General features: G+C 40.3%; 1 protein-coding gene across 7 annotated transcripts in view; it reads left to right on the top strand.

Moving 5' to 3' along the window:
- Positions 1 to 23,972, top strand: part of alpha-Catr (alpha-catenin related) — a 442,824-nt gene that overhangs the window by 271,093 nt on the left and 147,759 nt on the right. For all 7 annotated transcript variants that reach the window (XR_010518373.1, XR_010518374.1, XM_065232156.1 and 4 more), the window contains one exon: positions 1,617 to 1,812. Coding sequence is in view for 5 of the 7 variants with exons in the window: in XM_065232157.1 (XP_065088229.1) it covers positions 1,617 to 1,812 (196 nt within the window). In the remaining 2 variants the exon portion in view is untranslated. The remainder of the gene's footprint in view (positions 1 to 1,616; positions 1,813 to 23,972) is intronic.

Here is a 23,972-nt window from a genome sequence, read left to right as displayed (position 1 = left end):
AACAGAATTGCTGCATACATAAATTGTTCATGTACAACATATAGGTACAGCCCGAGTCCCATAGCCAGGGGAGCTATAGGGCTGAGGCCTCCTCCAGAAATCATTTTAATATAATGTGAAAAATTAAAAACCTTTCACAGGTAACAGATATCCATTATATTGGGTCAGATTTTTTTTCACATGATGATAATAATTTCATGGGGGAGGGGAGCTTCAGCCCCATATACCCCCCCCCATGGCTACGTGCTACGATAAATATACATAAGGGTGTGCCGTGAAGGGACTAGAAATCCATGCCGATGCCATTTTGAAATCCAAGATGGCTTCCGGTTAGAGAAAAACTTGGAAATACTGTCAAATACACCATAATTCCCAGATTACAAAAATAGCCGTATTGTGGAGTATTTAATAAAAGTATTTCCTTGATTTTCAGCTATCGAATGCTACCATGTTGAATTTCAAAATGGAATTAGACATGGATTTCTAGTCCCTTTACGTTACCCCGATTCCAAAAAAAAATCAATATACCTGTATTTATCAGTATTTTCTATATTCCCAGAATCGCAAAAAAAAAACTTGAAGAAAACTAAAAGACTACTTAAACGGAGATTTCAGTACATCCAAAGCAGGATAAACACGAAAAACCTGGAATAAATCGCGGTCGGAAAAACGTGTAAACAATCGCATGGATTACTTCCCCGATACAATTAACTTGAGAATTTATTGAAACAATTATTTTTACATTTACAACGAATAGACAGGACTATCTCATCTATTAAATAATGATAATAGCCGGTACATCCTATGCTGCATGCGGACCACTATTCACATCTAACCTTTAGAGATGTCGCTCGAATACCGTCGCCAATCCTGAAAACAAAGTGTTTATTTGGCTTTCTATTCGTTCATCTAAAAATTATAATTCTTTTGAATAGTATTTCAAAATAAATGTAATTTCTCAACGTAGCTAGACTTAACTGGAAGAAGAGTTCACAGTGAGTCTAAAAGTAGGATTCGTATCCACGGTATGCTACTCTGCAACAAAGCACTTTTAAGGGGTTTGTTTGTTAACCTTCATTATCTTGATACTTCAAAGAGAAAAAAAAAACAATCTTCAAATCATGTCGATATCGGTAGGTGCTATTATCCCTCTTCTATCTCTGACTCTCTCGTTACCAAAACGAGTTTTCTATTTGAAGATCCACCCTTGCATTATAACAGCTACAACCGAAAAGCGCACGTCGAACACGAAGAATAAATCTCATTTCGTTTCTTATCGCCCACGAAAATATGACTACAAAACCTTTGATATTCAAATATAGCCGCACCAAATTTGACGATAACAACTCGATCCAATTTCTTAACGCTCTCGTGTTTCGCCTACTTGGGTGCGTGAACGCAAGAAACCAAAACAACTCCAATTTTCCATGAACTTTGATCTTGCTGCTGATGTCGTTTGAAACTTTTTCCTATCTCTTACATACAATATGGTACCACGAACAAATGCTATACGGTTTCCCTCCCATTTCTAGGCAACAACCTAATCAAATTTCTGTCGCGAAAAAAACAACTCAACAACTAATTTATCAACTTTCCGTTCCGTCCCACTCTTGCAGATCTCAAACCTGGTACAGCACCGGTCCGAACAGCAGCAGCACACCTCGGAGCGGACAATGCGGGCCATCGGTCGGGTCGGGCAGGCTGTCAACCTGGCCGTGGAACGGTTCGTGACGGTGGGCGAGACAATTGCAGATGACAATCCAGAAATCAAGCAGGACATGTACGATGCCTGCAAGGAGGCACGAGCAGCTGGTAAGTTGGCCGTTTCAAATCAATTCAATCCGATGGCACCACCCATCTCTCCTCTCCTCCTTAATCCAATCGAGCATGAATGACACGACCGCCAAATAACGTCCGCATATTAATTACAGGGACCTGTCAGCACCGGCAGCACGGCTGGCACAAGTTCGAATATGTGTGTGTGTGTGTATGTTGACAATCGTGCGGTCAAATCCGACCGATGCGCTGTGTGCACGTATGATGCTGATATGGTAGTCCAAATTCCCAACGACACTGCACTAATGGAACTAAATTCTAATCTTGATTAATGAGCATGCAGAAAGGCTACCCTACATAGTTAAATGGAATGCCGTGTGGCGGTGGTTGCAGCACCTGTGTGCGCGCAATCATAGTGTTTTGGTTGATGTGGGTCGTGGTGGGGGAAGCGAGTTTTATTGTCTCGGGTTGCATGTTTCAAAATTTACGTGCACAAGTGGTTGGTTGACGTGACACGGTGATAGTGCGGTAAAATGTGATTACATCCACACTGGCACTGGGCCCGCAGTCGGGAGTTTGTATCGAGGGTCGGTGTTTCGGCTCAACTGGTGGGACAAATGTATGTGTGTGTATGAATGTTTGTGATTCATTAATTTACGTTCGTGATTTCGTTCACGTGCTTTATTTGATAATAGTAATAGAATGCAAGATTGTAAGCCCGGGGGGATTATAGTGCAATAAATAAAATAATGAAATGATATCGCAATGTGGTCAGGATTTTCCAGGAATTAGCTAATTGAATATGATGATGGGAATATTTAAATGATAATTCTTCTTCTTCTTCGCATTTCAAGCTTATTGCTTATCGCATATGAGCTTATTGCGTGCTCTCGGCTTAGTGTTTTAGATGCACAATTGAGAGCTATCGATGCCTGTACCATTTTTGCATTAGTATTATTGTATGGCAGGCACTTGCTTTATAGGTGCGGCTTTACCGACTTACATCCTCTGCATATGTTTCAAGCAACAAATGTAATGTTTATTTATTTTCCTCAAACGATGTAGACTAGTACAAATACATATACAAATTTGTTTTTCTTAAGAATATTTAAAAAAATATTGTCTACTATTCTATTTTTACTTCGTACGAGTTATGATTCCGTATGGATTTAAAATATTGTTTAAGTTTATGCCGAGACATTGAAAAGTCAATGGTTTCGCTGTATTGATTGTAAGACGCCATCATGCGATTTAATGGCCTAAATTTTGCGTCATTTGTGCGATGATGGGTTACGGCAAATAAATTTCGATTTCTGAGTTGTCGAGTAGGTGTATACAAATTTAATTTTCTTAAAATTTCTGCTAAGTTAATGCACTGTGAAACGATATCGTTTACAAATGAAACCACTGCATATTCACATCGCTATTTTCATGTTTGTATTTTTATAAGCATGCAGCGTGCTTCATATGATAGAAGAGGAAATGATGTCCAACCTAATTTACGAAGGGCATATAATAGAAATTGCTTTTGTACTGATTCTAATCTATCTTCGTGCGTGATTGAAAATGGAGACCATACAATGCTGCAATGTTCCAGTATTGGCCTCACATAGGCAAAATATAGTGTTTTTATTGTGTATGGGTCCTGAAAGTTATAGTAAAGCGTTTGATAAAGCCTAGTATGTTATTTGCCCTGTGAATTATTGTAATGTAATGGTCTATAAAGTTAGTTTGGAGTCTAAGATAATCCCTAAATCCCTAACTCTTTCAAATTTTTCTACATTCTGATTTCCTAATGCAGTTGAAATGTTTGATAATGTTCTTTTTCTGCGTAATGATATTAAGCTCCATTTTTTTTAACATTCAGTTATAATAGGCTTTTTTACACCATGTGTAGAACATATGTATTTCACTCTGGAATATGTTGAAGTCTTCATCATTTCTTATTTCGTGAGCATAAATAAGCAATTTTATTTGTTTGAGAATGAAGGAAATGTCGTTTACGTATAGAATAAAAAAAAGAGGTCACAAATGAGGGTCTTGGGAGACTCCTGAGGTGACTTTAATTGGGGTCGGTATCTTTCCATTGAATTTAATTATTTGTTGGCGGTTAGTTGAATATGATTCAAGCCATTTCAGAAGTCCCGGCTCAATTCCAATTTTTTTTTTCAATTTAAAGAGAAGCATTGGTATGCGAATTCAGTCAAATGCCTTGCTAAAGTCTGTATACAGGGCTTCTACGTGGTTTCCATTATCCATTGCATTTAATGTATAGTCTATACATTCAAGTAAATTTGTTGACGTCGAGCGTCCTTCAAAGAAGCCTGTCAGTAATTCTATTTTTGGTTTGAAAAAATATTGTTTCATTTACAATTGCTTTGAAAAGCTTTGGAATGCAAGAGATAATGGCTATTCCACGATTATTACGTACGTCAGATTTCCGGCCAGATTAAAAAAAGGTTCGAAAAATGAGTTTTTCCATATTTTTGTGAAGGTTCCGGATTCCAGTGACATATTAAAAAGCCAGAACAATGGAGTAGTGAGTTACATTTGCTAGACTTTTTTAAAATACTGGAGGAATTCCGTCAGGTCCAGAACCTTTTGAGGCGTCTAAATTCTTTAAATCCTGTAAAATATCCTGCACTTGAAGTTGATTGTTCCTTGTTCCTTGAAAATTCTGGATAAAATGCAAAACAATCACGGTCGCGTTCTTCTTTGGAAAAAATGTCGTATAGATTGCTTGAAAAAAAAAATTGCAAGAAGATTACATTTTTTTCCGAGCAATCCCCGGCACATTCGTCAAGATGCATTATTGATAAAAAATTGTCAAATTTTAATTTGGTTTTTACGTAATTGAAGAAGTTCTTTGGTCAGGACTTTATTTAATGGCAGTTCTTTCAGTGGGCTGCAACGTACAAACAAGTTTTTCCTGAATTCATATTCTTGTATATGCATTGATGATGAGATGATTTACTAGCCTAAGTAATATTTTAAGTTTTATGAAATACTACAAAGCTACTATAAAACAACATTCATAAAACCCTGCTCAAGGCTGCTTTAACATTGATGCATCCACCAAAACCTCATTAAGACTAGAATCTGTCTAGTTGGCCCACCCTGGAGAAGGTTCTGAAAAGTGTATTCTCGAAGCTCTCTACAAGATTGAGTTACTGCAAAAGGTGGTATGACGAACGCATTGAGAACCAATTGAAAATCGCATTTTCAGCTACAAAAAAAACCTAGGCAAAAATAAAAAATATTTTATCGAGCCATTTACCCTAGCCAAGGAAACATAGATTGCAAATCGAAGGTTGTAAAAACAAACAAAATTGTATTAAAGCCTTTTTGTTTGATCCCAACCCATTCAGATTTATGGCAGCATTTATAGAGGCAAAGTTGCCTGCAATAAGTTAAACGTCAAAGTTTGTTTATCGTTCGATAGTTGCACTGTGTAATCCAGCGTTCTACCAGGTGATTTTCTCCCGATGAATTGTTAGCAGTTACTCAGAAAGTGTGCGATACTGTTTTACAAAACTTCGCATTTTGAACAGCTGGAAGCTCAATCATTCCCAAAAAAGATTCCTTCCTTTAGGATGGTTTCCGAAGTGCACCATTAAACGATGCAGGAATATAAGCTTGAATGAAATTTTTCGAAGAGTTGACCCTTTCCCCGAAAAAATCGCAGCTAATTTCCGCTAACTGACAGTTTCAGTGGTTTGCTGCCGGTGTAACGAACGTTTTAAGCTCTTTGCAAGCAGCAGCTTAACCGCCACTCTCCGAATCCAGAGCTGATGCTGATCAGGACGCAAGAGGCTCTCTTTAGGGTGGGTCAATAATGATCAAACACCGATCCCAATTAGTGTTTACGAGGGCCGATTGAATTCGCTTTACTTACTACTCAAACTAACTTAAGTCAAAATATAACGAAATGAAAACTATTCAGCAAATAAAAGAGAAAACTAGTCTATTAAACCCGGTCACCCAAAGTGAAGGCATCAACTCTTCCAAATCGAGAAATGAGCTGCTAAGCTTTAGAGAAAGTTCAACGACTTTGAAGTGCGCTATATTATATGGGACTTCAATCATCTCTTAAGGTTAGGGTGACGTCACAAGTATTTCAAAAATGTTCTTCGAGCTCGTCAGCAGGCAGGCTACTCAAACATGCAGTGGCACGGAAAAGGGTCCGATTCCTTTCGTGGACCGACCGGACACTGCTCAGGTCCCGTAGCAGGTTCATAACGGACGAACAGTATCCAGCAGTTGACGCGTAATATCCAAGGCGCATACCGGGTCTGACGAGGTATAGCTCTCCGGGACACACACCGAGTCGAACCGTTTGGCTGATGTCGGTAACAGGAATTCGAACCGAACGAACGGTGGACTTTCGCTTGCCGCAATTCCAACGACGGCTACTACTGGCTCCACAACCACAAGCTATCTAGGCGGGTGACAGATGCCTCGAACAATCAACGGTGACGAACTTCTAAAGGGTGATACGGTCAAAATTTGGTCAAGGGAAAACGCGTGTAAATCGGTGAAATCGTTTATTTAAAAAATCAAATTAAATTTCTTTTTCAAGTTCAATTAGTATAAAATTCAGGAAAAATATTCAGTTAGGCTTCCGCTTTTCCAAATCCGAATTGCCGGGCCTTACGCTTGACCCCTGCCATCAGATTTTGTACAGCCACCTTGTCCACCTTCTTCGCCGCAGAAAGCCAGTTTGCCTTGAACTGCTGCTCGCCCTTAGCAGTTTTTTTGGTCTTCTTTAGGTTCCGCTTGACAATAGCCCAGTATTTCTCAATTGGGCGGAGCTCTGGCGTGTTGGGAGGGTTCTTGTCCTTGGGAACCACCTGCACGTTGTTGGCGGCGTACCACTCCATGGCCTTTTTACCGTAATGGCAAGATGCCAAATCCGGCCAAAACAGTACGGAACAACCGTGTTTCTTCAGGAAAGGCAGCAGACGTTTATTCAAACACTCTTTCACGAAAAATTTCTTGGTTGACAGTCCCGGAAGCTATGAAAATGCTGCTTTTCAAGCCACAGGTACAGATGGCTTGCCAAACCAGATATTTCTTTGCGAACTTTGACAGTTTCATGTGCTTGAAAACATCTGCTACCTTTCCCCTTCCTTTTGCCGTATAAAACTCCTGTCCCGGAAGCTGCTTGTAGTCGGCTTTGACGTAGGTTTCGTCGTCCATTACCACGCAGTCAAACTTCGTCAGCATCGTCGTGTACAGCCTCCGGGATCGCACTTTGGCCGTCGTATTTTGTTTATCATCGCGATTTGGAGTCACTACCTTCTTGTAAGTCGATAGTCCGGCTCGTTTTTTGGCTCGATGCACGGTTGTAGACGATACACCCAGCTTATTTGCGGCATCTCGGAGAGAGAGGTTAGGGTTTCGCTTGAAACTACCGGCAACTCTCTTTGTCGTCTCAGCGGCTTCCGGTTTTCGATTTCCCCCCGATCCAGACTTCCTGGCTGTCGACAAACGTTCCCCAAACACTTTAATTACATTTGTAACGGTTGATTTGGCAACTTTTAGCGATTTTGCCAACTTTGCGTGCGAGTAGCTCGGATTTTCGCGATGCGCGAGCAAAATTTTGATACGCTGCTCTTCTTGCTTGGACGGCATTTTGACAACTGAAGAGTGAATTCCAAAATCAAAATAGGAGCAACATTCTACACACACACACCTTCAAAATGAGGGGTGTTCAGGTTTTTTAAATGCAAAATTGAAAGAAATACGTCAAGTTGATATTGACCAAATTTTGACCGTATCACCCTTTATCGGGCGTCGTCGGGTGGTTGGGTGGTCGATTCGGTCTCAATCTGGGTAGAAAAGCTTCGTCTCAGGTTCGGAAGGCGGGTATGCACTATGAATGCTCAATCCTATGCGAGGTTCGGTCCAGCTCGCAGGCTCACCCACGTCGAATAGTGAGTTAAATCTGTTCAACATGCGTATAAACATAGTTATTGGACCATGTTAACCAATGCATGTTTACAAACCTTACTCGATTTATTTCTGTCAATTTTCACCACTGTAATCGCTTAACTTTCAGAATATTCTTTACCCTGCTCTACAAATTTACCTATTAGTTAACATTCGTGCTTAAACTAAACTTTCTTTAGATCCGAGATGTGGCCAGAAGGTACAACGCCAACTTTCAAACGGTGCGGAGCATCCTTGCCAGGAAAGGAGACAAGTCGTCCAAAGCCAGTAAACATCCGAACCGGCACATGGAGCAGAATTCCGTGGCCAAAAAGCGTGCAAGGCTCTTGTACGACCGTGTTTTGACGAAACAGAAGAGCTGCACTTTGATCGATGAAGAAACATACGTCAAACTCGATTTTAAGCAGCTTCCCGGTCAAATGTTTTACATCGCGACTGGACGTGGTGATATGCCGGGAAGATCCAAGTTCGTGTTTGCCGACAAGTTCTCGAAGAAGGCCGTGATTTGGCAAGCGATTTGCAGTTGTGGCCTGAAAACGAAACCATTCGTCACATCCTCGACGATGACATCCCAAGTTTACATCGAAAAATGCCTGAAAAAGCGTGTATTGCCGTTCAGCCGCAAGCATACGGGCAAAGTCATATTTTGGCTTGACCAGCTTCCACTACTCCAAGGTGGTTCTGGAGTGGTATGCTGCCAACAAGATCGACCAATCGAAAAATACTGAGCAATATCAAAGCAGCGGTGCACAGTGGTTCCCCTTAGAACAAAAGTTGGCCAAAACCTCAAAATTGTTGCTAATAGGCAAAACACAGTTGAAATAGATGTTTTTTAGCTGTACGAAGAAAACTTGACAATCAAGACGTCACAAAAATGAGTATAGTAGAACCAAAACCAATGCACAATGGTCTCAGCCGTATTTACCTAGGAAGACGCGCCCAAACTGTCAGTTTTAGGTATATGGTTTCTTAGGGAAAGTTGCTTCATATTTTTTGTTCAATCTTTTTATGTTCGTAAAATTAGGGTGGTCCATAAAATTGGTGAATTAAAAATACAAACTATTTATTATTTGAGATAGACCAAAGCAGTGTTCTAAACAGTTGTAGAACATTAAATTCAAAGTAACTTTGTAGAAAACACAACGTTTTTATCTCTTATGGTTCATGAGTTATGATTTTTTAAACAAGCAGTTTAGGGTGGCCACTAAAATCGGTTTTCTTTGAATATCTTTTCAGCCGTAATTTCTTGCAAAAACATTGTTCTGATTACACTTCGAACTTTTGATGACGCATATTTTTGGTCAAGCAACTTGGTTACTATCTTTTTTGATTCTTCGAAAAAATGACTCTTTTCGATAGTCAATATCTCAGAATGGAGCAAACCGATTTTCAAACATTTAACTTAATTGGAAACATGGTTTTTTTTCATTTTTGGTAAAAAAAAAAACTGCAAGAGCTTTTTGTGTTTAAAGCATTTAATTAAATAAAAAAAATATATTTTTCAACAAAACTAGTCATAACTTTTCAAATAAAAGAGATAACAACTTAGCAAAAATATGCGTCATAAAAAGTTCTTAAAGTATATGGCATAAAAATTTCACGAGAAATTAACGTATAAAAAGATATTTAAAGAATGCCGATTGTCTAGGGGCCACCCTAACCTGCTTGTTTAAAAAAATCATAACTCATGATCCATAATAGATAGATATATGGTGCGTGTGCGTATGTGTGTGCGTATTGGTGTGCTTTGAAAACGGCATTGTAAAGCTTGCTACGGTATACACCGCAGATTATATAACTAAGAAACAGATATTTTCAAAGAACACTTTACTTCTTATTCCTGATTTCAACATGTTTCGCAAAAAATCGCAAAACACATTAAAGCCTTACTGAAAGCTAACTTTTCTAGCTATCTTCTGGTTACTTAATGATAGTGGGCGGATGTGTCCGTCATATGTTTTGCTTAGTCTAAATGCGAAAAAAGTATATTTTTGCTATTTTTTATATCAGAAACTGTCACTAAAAACACTAAGACACTTTTTTTTGCCATCCATTTGACGTTAAACAAACCGAGGAACATTTCTTCTGAAGCAACCAAGTTTATAAACGCATTAGTTTTTGCTATATTTGAGCAAAACAGTAACAAGAAACATTACGATTCTTTTAAAAAATTTTGATATCTCTACACTATAACAGCCATAAAAAAATATTTAATCAACAGAACTGCACAAATCATTCAATTTAAGATACTCTTAACATGTAAAAATAATAAAAAAATATTGAAATAAAAAAATATCAACTTTAATTTTTGAGGTTTTGTCCAGCCAGGAACCACTGTGCGGTGGGGCAGTCAAGGGCATCCAGCAAATGCGGGCATAATGGAAGAAATGCGCTGATTTCGTGTCGTTTCCACTGTGCGGACGCTGAAGGGTTCCATCAAGAGGAAGGTTCAAGACTTCATTCGAACTGGAGAAATGTAATAATCTAATGCTGTTACTTTGAAGTTTTAATAAAAGTACTGTAAAGCAACCATTAATAAACTTCTTAAACTTATTGAATCACGAATTACAGGTATTTTTGTGCGTACCAGTTTTCTTTTAGTCAGCCTTTAGAAGCGAATATTGCGGACTGTTACATACTACAGAGTATCGTATAAATGAATATATAGGATCAGACCAAACATGGAGCTGGATTCATAGTTTGAATAGAAGAAGATTGAATTTAGTGTATGATGACCCAGAAGAATTAATAGTAATATGTATAATTGAAAAAAGTTACAAAGAGAAAGTGCATTTTAGCTAGTTGGCGAAGCAATTGAAACAATTTGGGAAAAATAGAATGTATAAGTTTCAGTATCCTATTCACCGTTGTTGGAACAATAATGACGCAATGAAGATGCATTATGAAAATAGTTTGTATTTATTCTAATGCATTAAGTAATTAACGGTTATGTGGTTGTGCACCCCAAAAAAAAAAAGACTTCTTTCTAAAAATGTCCCTTTTTGCCGGTACGTCTGGATATTTAGATGCCTGGTTTTAGCCAATCGGTAGCATAATTGGTTTGGTGATGGTACACTTTCTCTATGCTTAAGATTACATGCTGTTTAAAAAAGATCGTGGATGTTTATGACCACATGCATTCCCCGGTGAATCTGAATAGTCAAAAGGTCGTCTTCTAGCCACCCGGAAGCAGAATCAATATGGTGTTGGCATATCTCTTCTCTGCTCAAGATTGCGATAGAAAAAATAGCGGATCTCTAAGTCTACTTTCAGGAATTGACCATTTACCCGGTGAATCCGAATTTCCACAGAGTAACCTTTCATGGGGTTTCCCGTTCTGACTGCCCAACCATAAGTTCAATTGGTTTCCTGTCTGCTTCGTTCGAAAGTAGATACTCATACCTTTCAAAAAGTTACTCAATCTTATAATTTGGTAACCAAATTGCCGACTGCCAGTCATGTCAACATGAATCGACACGAATTTTGTTCAGAATTTTTTTTCTGGATTTTCTGTTCCGGCTGGCCAACCACCTGCAGTTTCTACCTGTTACAAATGAAAGTAAATAACCATAACTTTCGAAAGGTAGCTGAATCATGACGATTGATCAAGGCATTGCCGAGAGCCAGCCATGTCAACCATCAATCTTCACGTTGTTGGCAGATTTCGAACTTTGAGGAAATTTTGATGGCTTAGGGTTCTGTCAGTTAATGATCAAATTTTCGCATGATTCGTGGGTGGTGCGTATAAATTTAATGATGGCCAAAGGCGTGAAAGCGTTGATAAAAAGGAGAAATTGCCTCCCTTCTGGTACAGCCACGCGAGCTGCTTGACAATCTGAATGTGCTAATCCGTAAAGGGCTACCCGACCGAATTCCGTCTCTGCGCTGATGGCGTGAAAATCACCGTCCTCTCGGTGGAGTAGGGGAAAAGTTGGCTTCGGAAATACCTTAACCTATTATCGTCAGGGGGTAAACAACGTCCTTGAGAGCTCAATTTTGGCATGTGGGTACATTGTGTTTCAGAGCAACTATTGGACAAATTTGAGTGCTCTAGGACTTTGTTTACCCCCCTGACGATAATAGGTTAAGGTATTGCCGATGCCAACTTTTCCTCTATTATAAATCAGTGGCGGAGACACTGCAACTTTGGAAAGTGGAATATTTCACCCACGACGTACCACCGACGAAGCCCTTCAAGGTCATTCTACGCGGGCTGCACGAGCTGGATGTTTCGGTTGTGGAAGAAGAGCTGAAACGAGGCGCGGCGATCAAGTATCGCAACCAACTGCTTGGCGGATCCACAAACATGAGGCAGCTTTAATGCATCCGAACGCTCCTCAGTGTCGTCGTCGAGTGGGAGCGGTACAAGCCGGTCCACCGTGAAGTGACGCACGCGCAACTGCCATATGAAATCGCGTTGCGCCAAATGCGGACAACAACATGTCACTGCCCAATGCATCGTGGACATGAAAGACAAGCAGCCAACCTGTGTCAACTGCGGGAATGCCCACACATCGACTAGTCGATCGTGTCCCAAGCGGGCTGAATTCATCGCACTGCGGAAGAAAGCAAGCCAGCCGAGACAACAGAAAAATAAGCAACTAGCTGGAATTGATCTGGAAAATGTTTTTCCACCGCTTCCTCCAGCTGAAGGACGCGCTTCCTCCAGCTGAAGGACGCACACCAATCCACTGCCCAGATGGTAGAATAGCAATTCGGCACAAGCCGAACCAAGCAGCACTCCTCCAGGATTCTGGGGAACCCAGCCTGGCGCTGTACCGTTGGTCCCTCCAACCGATGGTCTGACGCAGGCAAAAAATGATGGTACAAATAATGCACTTCATGACGAACTTCCACGTTCACCATCAAAGCCCTTAATTGGAACGCCCTTTCAGTGACGAGAAAACAGCCGGAAATCGTAGATTTCCTGCACCAACATAACATTGATGTCGCGTTTCTAACCGAGACGTATATCAAGCCGGAGGTCAACTTTAGCCTGCCAAATCACACAATTGCTAGACTGGACCGAGTTCGAACACATAGGGGCGGTGGTGTTGCCATTGCCACCAGGAGAGGACTGGATTACAGGATGCTGCCTGCCAGGATGCTGATCGTTCGTGGAAGCCATTGGAGTCGAGCTGGCATCGCCGGATGGTCCCATCATACTCATTGTCATCTACTGTCCTGCCAAATGCAAGGCGTCGGATGGAAAAATCGATCGTTTCAATAACGACATCCAGAAGTTGACTCGTCGGAAGGGTAAGTTTATTCTCGCCGGTGATATCAACGCATGCCACTCGCTGTGGGGCAATGCAAGAAGTAACAAGAACGGAGCAGTGCTGGCCACGGACCTGCAGGCGGGACACTACGTGGTCCTCCATCCGGACTCGCCTACCTTCTACTCACCAGCCGGTGTCGGATCCACCCTCGACATCGCTCTCACCAACATGGCGGAGGGTTGCTCTGAGCCCCCTTCTATTACCGAGCTATCATCCGACCACCTACCGGTGGGTTTCGAGATGAATCAAACCATAAACCAACGTCAGCAGCATCGTAGACGAAACTATCATCGAGCGAATCGGCCTCAACTCCAGCGGTTTGTGGAGGATCGAGAGGTCGAAAATCCTGCGTTAACGACGACGGAACAAATCGACGGCGTGCTGCAAGCGCTCTCCGATGACATAGGCGAAGCGGAACAACGGCTCAACCCAACAACCCCGGTGACATGTAAGTTTACCAACCTTGATGGTGAGACCAAGCGTATAATATCTCTTAGGAATTGTGTTAGGAGGCAGTTCCAAAGAACGCAAATCGATAGTAGTAAAGTAATATGTACAAAATTAAACAAAATATTACTTAGGTTGAAAACTTAGGAACAGGCAGTTTGCAAAATACCTTAGCAGTTTACCAAATTACTCTAGGCCCTTCTGGTGTTTAACAAAAGTGCTTAAAAACAATCCAAAGCCCATGCCGCCTCTTAGAGTTGATAATGAGGTTCATCGTAATAACTAGCTCATTTAATGCTATTAAACTTACATGTACCGAGGAAATGTTAATGATATATTCACTCTACCGATTACATACGGTTGTTTGCTTAAATTCATCTAAATCAGTTAGAAATGTTGATGTCAAAACCGCATAAGAATTATTATCATGAGTGCTTGATCATTGAAAATGACAAGAAAGCTAATGGTAGATAGTTTCGTCTTGGGATAGAGAGAGGACCTGTTTTCTCATCGTCACATGACGGCCGTGATATTTACCAGCTCTGGTTGAAGAGTCCCTTCAACATTGTCCTGAAGAATTTGGGACCGAAAGCGCTCACCCTTCTGGTGAACGTCTTCAATCGTTGTCTAGAGCTCGGACACTTCCCAGCTGCATGGAAACGGTCCAAAGTGGTACCGATACCGAGGCCGAGAAAGGATCCTATCAACCCGTCAAGCTACCGTCCGATCAGTTTGCTTTCCTCGCTTAGGAAGTTGTTTGAAAAACTAATTTACACCAGACTCCTCGAGCACAGCGAGGTGAACCACATCCACGAGCAATTTGGATTCCGACGAGGTCAAAGAGGTCAAGAGAGACTCTTCAACTCAAGCGGGTCTCCAACCTCATCAATCAGGCGAAGTCTGCGATACTGGACATCGAAAAGATATTCGATAACGTGTGGCACGACGGCTTGGTGCACAAGCTTCTGCAATTTCGTTTCCTCAGCTACCTGGTGAACATCATCTACAACTACCTCGACGGGAGGACGTCTCAAGTATATCTCGGAACCGTATGATGTACCCGCTGGAGTCCCTCATGAAAGCATCCTGGGACCCATAGTGTACAATCTGTACACATCGGACATACCGACACTGCCGCAAGGTGGAACACTGTCGCTGTTTGCTGACGATTCGGCAATCAGCTACAAGGGACGAGTAATGCGCACTCTCGTATCGAAGCTCCAAAACGGATTGGATGCCTACACCATATATCTCACCGACTGGACGATATGTGTGAACGCAGCCAAAACGCAAACTATCGTGTGTTCCGCATCGCAACACCGACCGGCTCAAACCGTCATCGCAGATCAAGGTCCTGAACGCTGAAACTGAGTGATCAGTTTCAGCGTTCAGGACCTTGATCTTCTTCTCTTCCGTTCGCTCGTGGAAGACCGAGACAAAAAAAGGCACCATCATGCTGAAACGTCTGTATTCGATCATCAACCGTCGCTCGAAAGCATCCACCGTCAACAAGCTGGCTGTCGACAGGCAGATTGTTGCGCTTATGCTGGAGTATGGGTCACTGGTATGGAAGGGTTGCGCTAAAACAAATCGGAAGAAGCTCGAGTCCGCATCGTGCTCTCTTGCCGTGTGGATCTATTTGCTTTTTGCTGAAGGAAGTGCTACTACTACCTAAAGCTACAACAAATTTAAACAGCACTTTTCAGTGCTCAACCTGTAAAATTTCGACCTTGTTCAACTCTAATTCCTCTTCTATCCTTGTTTGGACCTTACCCGAGGTAATCCTTCTTGGATATCGATTTGGAAAATTCCTCTTCGATCCTTCAGATTCTTATAGTAATCTGCTTGGCAGTCGATTTGGATAAAAATTTACTGGCGCCTAAACGCAAAAAAAAGGGGCAAACTCTTGATCCCCCTTCTGATGAAATTAATTTGAGTAATCAATTTGATTTGCTCACGGATGATGAGAATGATCCATCATCCAAGAAAAATTCTAGTAAACTTTCCCGGCTTAATGCCAAGAAGGAAAAGATTCCCCCTATTGTGATAACCACTTCCGATTTCCATGCTCTTTGCATGGAACTTTTGAACTTCGTGAAAGTTAAGTGTTCACTACAAATTGGACGTCGGAGTTAATGCCGTGTATTGGCTGAAACCATGGTCGGATTTAAATGTCTTCTCAAGAATCTTACTGAAAAGCAGCACAATTTTTTTACTTACGACACCAAAACTTAACGTGTGTTTAAGGTTGTCATGAAAGGACTGCCCAATGGTGAATCCCTGGATCAGATCAAAGATGAACTGGCAAAATTATTTGGAGTTGTGCCACTCCAAGTAATCAAAATAAAAATGAAATTCCGTCCTGGGAATTCGCGCAACTGGATTTCTAATCAGTTTTATTAAGTTCACTGTCTAAGTGAACTAAATAACCTTAAGGCCTTAGAAAAAGCTAGCCTTAAGCTCCATGTCCGAGTGAAGTGGGAACACTTCAGAAAGACTGGAGGAAATTTCCAAAACCTTATTCAGTGCCGTAAGTGCCAGGGATGGGGTCACGGAACTAAAAATTGCTAAATGCCAGCTAAATGCATGAATTGTGGTGATTCCTCTCACGCAAAGGACGACTGTCCTGTGAAGGAAGATCCTAAGAAATTTAAATGTTCAATTTGTGGTGAAAACCACAAATCCAATTTTTGGGAATGGCAAAGCGATCCTTCAATCTCGTTCTAAGCGTCAGGTAGGAAACGCTCCACGTTTCCGAACAGGTACACATTACTCTGCTGTTAACAACGGTCAGCGAGGAACAAATTTTACATTCGTACCCGTAGGTACAAATATCACCCCTGCTTTGCTGCAAACAATGTTCAGTGTGTTAATGGAGCTACCTATGCTGCTATTGCATCGGGTAGAAATCAAAATACTAACCAACGATCTAACGGAAACTTTGACAATTTTGACTTAGGAAGCATTACTGCCCCTAAAATGGAATTTTTACAGAAATTAATAATTGATATGATTTCTGACATGCTTAAATCTAACTCCATGTTTGATGCTATTCAAACTGCAGTAAAATTTGCAAACAATATTGTCATGACTTTAAAATTCAGTAATTGATTATAAAGCTTTAAATATTTTAAATTGGAATGCTCGATCTCTTAAAGATAATGAAGACGAGCTATTTAACTTTTTGAGAGTACATAACGTGCATATTGCCGTTATAACTGAAACGTTCCTTAAACCTGACCATAAGGTTAAGAAGGACGTAAATTATTTCATTTATAGAAATGATCGTCTTGTTGGTCCCTGTGGTGGTGTTGCCATGATTGTTCATAGACGAATCAAACATAAAATTCTTCCTTCATTTGAAACCAAAGTTTTTGAAACTTTGGGAGATTCTGTTGAAACAAAATTTGGACAACTTACGTTTATAGCTGCCTATTTGCCGTTCCAATCAGTGATGCCACATGTACAGATTTATCTGTAATCATACAGATTTTTTTTCAATATTTTGATACAGATATCTGTATGTACAGATTACAGATTTTTGAAATATGTACAGATTTTTTCAAATAAAGGGAATGTATTTTGCATTTTTTTTTTAATTTATTATTTCCGATAAATCATCGTTTCTTCATTTCGAGCAGCTTGAGTTCAATTTGAGCATTAAACTCAAATCGTATTTTTTACTATGTAAATTATTATTGTTTTAGCTTCAGATGGACTTGGAATCTCTCGAATCTGATGTTCAGATGTTCTGATTTCTCGTTGGAAAGAATATTAGTTTTCCTTTCTATTCCCCCTTCAGAAACGAAGTTAATTTAATATATTTTGTCAACTCGGTAAACAAGCCTTTAAAGAAAACCCCCGAAGTGGTTGATTACAGCTTGTGAGTCGAAGAATCAACTGGATATTTTTATATTTAAAAACGTAATTATAGAAATAAAGAATATTGCATGCAATTCGACTAAACTTCCTGTAAAAGTTCTGTGTTATGTCCAATGTCCAGATAAAGGTTTGCGTTATCTGAGACATAAATAAATCAAATTCTAGGGAATTGACCACTTTGTCAAGCAGTTTTGACGTGACTTTCTACCAGCGATTTCACAAAAATGGACCATCTTATTTCTATTTTTTATGAAACGCACAAATGTTGGCTACTTTTCTCGTGGTTCTAGAAGAAAAAATCTCAAAATAATGTTTTATTTAAAAGTTCGAGTGGTAGTAAACGTCATTTTAACTGCTCGAATGAAGTGGTTAATTGTGATAGTTACTTCGTTAAGGAAATTTTCAGACGGAAGAAGATTTGGCTCTTACAACTGGTGCTTAATGTTTTGTATTTTCAGACAGTAAAAGAGATACAAAACACTACAAAAAATCAAGATTGTAGGATTTCAAGATTTTTAAAATAGACAAATTCTTTAGAAAGCAAACTTCAGTAATTAACGGCGCCGGTGGTGTAGTGGTAAGCGTGATTACCTCTCACCCCAGTAGGCCTGGGTTCAATCCCAGTCTGCGCCGCCGGGATGTTCTGAGGCATAACATCTCTGATCACGCCTTCCTTCGGTTCATGAGCTGATGCGTCGATAGGTAGGGTCCAGGTGTGGGAGCTGCCTCCCTGACGTTGGTAGCATTGGTGCTCAGCACGGAAAACAAGATCGACGGAAAAAACAAACCAAAGAAAAAAAAAAAACTTTAGTAATTTTTCTTGATTCTAAACATTGAACAAACTCCTGCTGAACTATGAATTTGCTCAATGTTACGTAAATTCGCACTGAGACCATAATATAGAAATTATTCAGATTTTTTCACAGATTTTTATCAGCCAGACACAGATTAAAAAGATTTTTTGCGATCAAAATACAGATTGAACATTGAAAATATGTGGCATCACTGATTCCAATGCGTAAGCCAGCAAAAGAATTTTCTCAAGAGTGACCTTGAGAAACTTATCCGTCATAGGTCAAAATTCTTCATTATTGGTGATTTTAATGCAAAACACCGCTCATGGAATAATGCTCAAAGCAATTCCAATGGTAATATTCTGTTTGATGAATGTTCTGCAGGTTATTACACTATTCAATATCCAAACAGCCCAACATGCTTTTCTTCTGCAAGAAATCCCTCCACTATTGATTTGGTCTTCTTAACTGATTCATGTCAACTTTGTAGCCAATTGGTTACCCATGCTGACTTCGGTTTTGATCAGTAATTTCAGTAACTTTTGAAATATCCCAAGAAATAATTTCTAATCCCAACAGCTCTACTTTTAATTACCATAGAGCTGATTGGGAGCAATATCGAACATTTATGGAATACAACTTCGATCCAAACATTCCTTTGCAATCCAAAGATGAAATTAATTACCCAACAAACAATTTGAGTTGATTAACAGCTGAATAAGCTATTTTTTAGCTGAAGAAGCTTATGTTTGCCTGCAAACCAAAGATGAAATTAATTATGCTCTTGAATCTCTGACTACTTCTAAAGTTGAAGCAAGAGCTGCCTCAATTCCAAAATGCGAGGTTAAATTCGATTCAATTATAATAGACGACGATCTTCAGCTCTTGATCCGTCTTAAAAATGTCCGTAGGAGACAATTTCAAAGAACACGCGATCCTGCCATGAAAGTTATCTGGTGGGATTTGCAAAAACAAATTAAAAAGCGGTTCTCTGCCCTGAGGAACAAAACTTTTGAAAATAATGTTTCTAAATTAGACCCGAGTTACAAACCCTTTTGGAAACTCACAACAATTTTGAAAAAATCTCAAAAGCCTATTCCAGCGCTTAAAGAAGATGATAAAGTTTTAATCACAAATTTGGAAAAAGCTCAGAACCTTGCTAAGCAATTAAAGAGTTCCCATAATTTTAGTTTGGGTCTTACTAGTCCTATTGAGAATCAGGTTGCTCGGGATTTTCTGAATATTTTCTCTCGGGAAAATATTTTTGATGATTCCTGGGGGACTGATTTGGACGAAGTAAGGTCTATAACTAAAAAGTTTCAAAATATGAAAGCTCCAGGTGATGATAGAATTTTCTATATCCTCATCAAAAAACTCCCAGAGAGTACCTTGTCTTCCTTGGTAAAATTATTTAACAGATGTTTCCATTTGGCATACTTTCCTGATAAATGGAAAAATGCAAAAGTTGTTCCAATTTTGAAGCCGGATAAAAATCCAGCTGAAGTTTCCAGCTACCGTCCAATAAGTTTGCTTTCTACAATAAGTAAACTTTTTGAAAAGATAATTTTGAATAGAATGATGCTTCACATCAATACAAACTCAATTTTTGCAGATGAGCAGTTTGGATTTCGCCATGGGCATTCAACAACTTATCAACTCTTAAGAGTTACCAATTTAATTCGTTCAAGCAAATCTGAAGGCCACTCAACTGGAGTTGCTCTTCTAGACATAGAAAAAGCATTCGACAGTGTTTGGCATGAAAGTTTGATAGCTAAATCGCAAAGGTTTAATTTTCCACTTTATATTATGAAATTAGTTCAAAATTATTTAACTGACAGAACTCTGCAGGTAAATTATCAAAATTCCATATCTAATCGACTACCTGTTAGGGCAGGAGTTCCTCGGGTAGCTTCTTGGGCCTATATTGTATAACATTTTCACTTCGGACCTCCCTGATTTGCCTCAGGGTTGCCACAAATCTTTGTTTGCTGATGACACAGGCATTTCCGCTAAAGGAAGAAGTCTTCGTGTTATTTGCAGCAGACTGCAGAAAAGTTTAGATATTTTCACTTCTTATTTACAAAAATGGAAGATTTCTCCCAACGCTTCCAAAACTCAACTTATAATATTTCCACATAAGCCTAGAGCTTCCTTTTTGAAACCTAGTAGTAGCATAGAGGTAACTCTAAGACTAGAAGGTCCCGAAATAACGTGCTCAACTTTTTGGCTCAGCTCTGGTACTCTCTTCGGTCCCAAGCTAATCGATTCACCCCATAGGAAAAACCAATAACCTCTCATTTTATCTGTCAAACTTTCATAGCGAATCAAAACAAACATTGCGTAGTACTAGAATTTCGACTAGAATAGGGTACGTTAATCGTTTGCTTGGGACCAATAGGCTACTAAAGTGGTGAGCCAATTGTAAATCGTTAGTTTCGTATTGATTGTTGGTAGTAGTAATTCCCTTTATACCTAGATAAGATTTAGTTTAAGTTTTTTAGTTTTAAGATTTCAATTGTTATACTGACATGCAGGTTTAAAAACCTGTTTAAAATACTGAATTGCCAAGGCAAGAACAATGTAAAAATACGTAGATATATATCATAACAATTCAGGCTGGTAAGTTACTGTAGTAACTGGAGTACCTAGGTTGAAATGGAATGTAATTTTGAATTTGGAACAAATAAAGAGTTAAAAAAAAACGGAAGAAGCTCCAAGTCCTGATGAAGATTCTGAATCTGCCTCCGCGCACACGGATATCTGACGTTCATCGGCTGGCAAATCTCGATCAAATCGACCAGAGAGTGACTGCTCTCGCCAAAGTTCAAAATTCAGAGTACGAAAAAATTAGAAATCTTTACCCATAATTTTGTAAACAGTAGTTTTAGTTAGGAGTTAATGTGGTTAAATATGAATTATAAAATTTAAAATTTAAAATAGAACATATGTTAACACTGTAAAACGATATATACCAATAAGCAAAAATTAGCCAATGGCTTTCAGTAATTTCAGGGAAGAATGAATAACTAATGTTTATCACTTACAATGTAAAATTATGGTTAAACAAAACAGCCAAATAAAACTAAATCTAATGTTATAAAAGAAAATATTATTGTTATATTCTACTGAATCAATGCACTGCGGTTTTCGCTGCGTCGCGGAATGACTTATTTTATGGGACCTTAACACATAATGCCACAGCTCTAAATGAACGAGAAAAAAACCCTCAGCCAAATCCGATCACTCCACCATTTGTCCGAAGTTATAATTTCTGGAGCTTGCTTTTCGCATATTTCTTGCTCACCGAACGAATGTTCAACATGCAAATTGCCGATGGTTTTTATTTCAACCTCATTTTTAGCACGAAAGTACAGCATGCAAATTTTAGCATGGCTCCACTTTTTTTCACCGTCCATTTTTCGGAATTGTTGGTGCGATTCACTCATAAAAACCGCCTCAAAGAATAATGGTCACGTGAGCTGGGGCAAGTGACCGAAGCCCTACTAACAGACGAAATTTTATTCACGAAGCTAATTGGAGGCGAAAAAATGGCATCGTCACACCCGTCGCCGGATGCCATTCCAGGTTGGAAGGACTTTCAAATTGGTCATGACCAAGAGCTTCATTGCAACGGGGATTTCTGCTGATCCAAGTTTACGTCATTTGCCTTTACCGCGGTTTCTATTGTTCCTTGGATTTGAATCAAATCTCGTGGCAAAAGAACACAACTGGTGGCTGCCGGTCACTCTGTGGAAGCATCCCATTGGTTTGTGCAAGCATTTTTCTGAACTCCATTGCCGTGGCATGAAACTGCAGAAATGGCATTTTCCTCCATACAATTCCGGGAAGCAGTTTTCGTGTTTGTTGACTTTTCGACGAATGTGCTGCTTCACCCTGCTGCTCCGGGAAATGATTCGTTCGGTTGGGAATAACCGTGCCCACCGAGTTGGTATTCGAAACTTTTTTTTTTGAGCCGAAGAAGAAAGCTCGGTTGGTATTTCCTGTTGGAGTGCCTGGAGTCGTTTGCAAGGGGGAATTTGTCACGTTAACGATGCTCCAGCTCCCCCCCCCCCTTCGCGATGGAAATCATCGGTTGGACACAACACGCGAACTTGCAAGAGTGCTTTCTCCCAAGGACTTAACAACTGCAGCCACAGCTTGAACTGAAATTGAAACTAGGTAAGTTTTAATTAAATATCGTATTTATAATCAGAGTGAACTCGGTCGCTTTTGTTTTGCGTGACCTCGCTTCTTCCACCCGCTACTGTGGAGAAAGGGATGCTTTCAAACAGGGCTCGCTGTTGGAAAATAGTTTGGATTTGCATTTTAAAGTTGGTCGTTTTGAGTTTTCCAACAGTGCTCCAAGGCTGGGTAAGCAGGAGCAAATATGCACACATACATTGGCTGCCTCATTCAAATAAAAGTTAGGTGACGGACGATGGCGACGGCGACGACGACAGTGCAGTTGAATATTTGATGAAATGGTCAGGAGCATGGTTTTCGGGGTATGGTGAATATTTAATGCAATGTTCAAGGTGAAGCCATAATTAAGAAACTAATGTTTATTGGGGAGAATATTTTCCTGAACACTGTGCATCATAAGTTCTTATTGTAGAGACAGCTTCACCGAAACAAACTCTGCTCCGGCTCTCCAGGGAATTTAGCATAAATTCCGTTTGATCAAACTTGACAAACTGCCCAAACTGAGAAACTCTGCTTTCGAACCTACCCGAAGACCACAGTGACGCGAAACTGTTCAAAAAGCGGAAGCGACTCTGTTATTTCAAAAGTTTCAAACTCCCCTCTCAAGTGAACAAGTTTCCTATTTACTTCATCCTCGGCGCATCACACCACCGTCCGTATTATTCAAAAAAAAACACTCCCACCCGTCTTCGGTTTTCTTGATCGTTGGAACTAAAGAACCACCTCACACCAAGCCAACCATGGAAAACAAAGTACGAGCAATTGGAGAAAAAACGCCCCCCCCCCACCCAAACACCCTACGCATCCATAAATGACGACGATGTCTTTCATGCAAATAACCTCGTCGGCACCCGGCTGACACTAGCGCTGTACGTCCGTAGAGGCAGGGGGTAATTCCAACTCAATCGAGTCCTTCAAGCCATCCACCGTGACACCTACGGCGCTCCGTTGTGGGGGTGGAGTGCTGCTCTCTAGCGGCACCGTATAACCACTTACTGGCTTTGCTTTGATGAATAGTTACGATTGAGTGTAACTGCCGCCACCGCCACCTGCTGCTGGAAATGGTGCCGCTGCGTAAAAGTTAGATTAGATAGAGGCAGCTTGTTGCACGGTGTTTGTACTAACCTAACGAATTTGTACACTGGGATGGGGGGTCGCTTGGGGGGGTTTCAGTTTCAATGTGTTTTATGGAAGCTTGCGGGAAGCGTGGGAACTGATTCCCACGGTTTCCCGAAAAGAGGAGCGGGAAGCGAGTGTAGATCCTTGCTCATTTTCATAGTCACACATTACCAGCCTCAGGTATGTTGGGTGGGTTCAGAGCGCAGAGCGCTGGAGGTATTTGAATGTGTGAGAAAAAAAGTAGGTGAATGTGTTGCAAAGTAAACGGAATTTATAAGCGGTGGTGCCACTGGTGATGGTGGTGATGGAAATGGTACCTTGGATCATATGCCAGGATGTGAAAAATATGCAACTTTTCCGACCGGCTGTGGTAAGAAGAGTTGGCAAAAAATGACTCCCTTTGTAAGGTAAACGCTCCTATAGTTGCCCATGGAGACTCCATAGGCAACTTTAGGAACCTATCACTTCTAATGTACCACAACTATAGGAGTGTTTACCCTACGTTGAGTGTTTACGTTGC

Source organism: Ochlerotatus camptorhynchus, unplaced genomic scaffold (genome assembly GCF_037179485.1).
Source record: "Ochlerotatus camptorhynchus isolate MF236.1 unplaced genomic scaffold, CSIRO-AGI_Acam_v1.1 ptg000364l, whole genome shotgun sequence".
Classification (NCBI taxonomy): domain Eukaryota; kingdom Metazoa; phylum Arthropoda; class Insecta; order Diptera; family Culicidae; genus Ochlerotatus; species Ochlerotatus camptorhynchus.
This window is presented reverse-complemented; position numbering and strand designations above follow the sequence as displayed.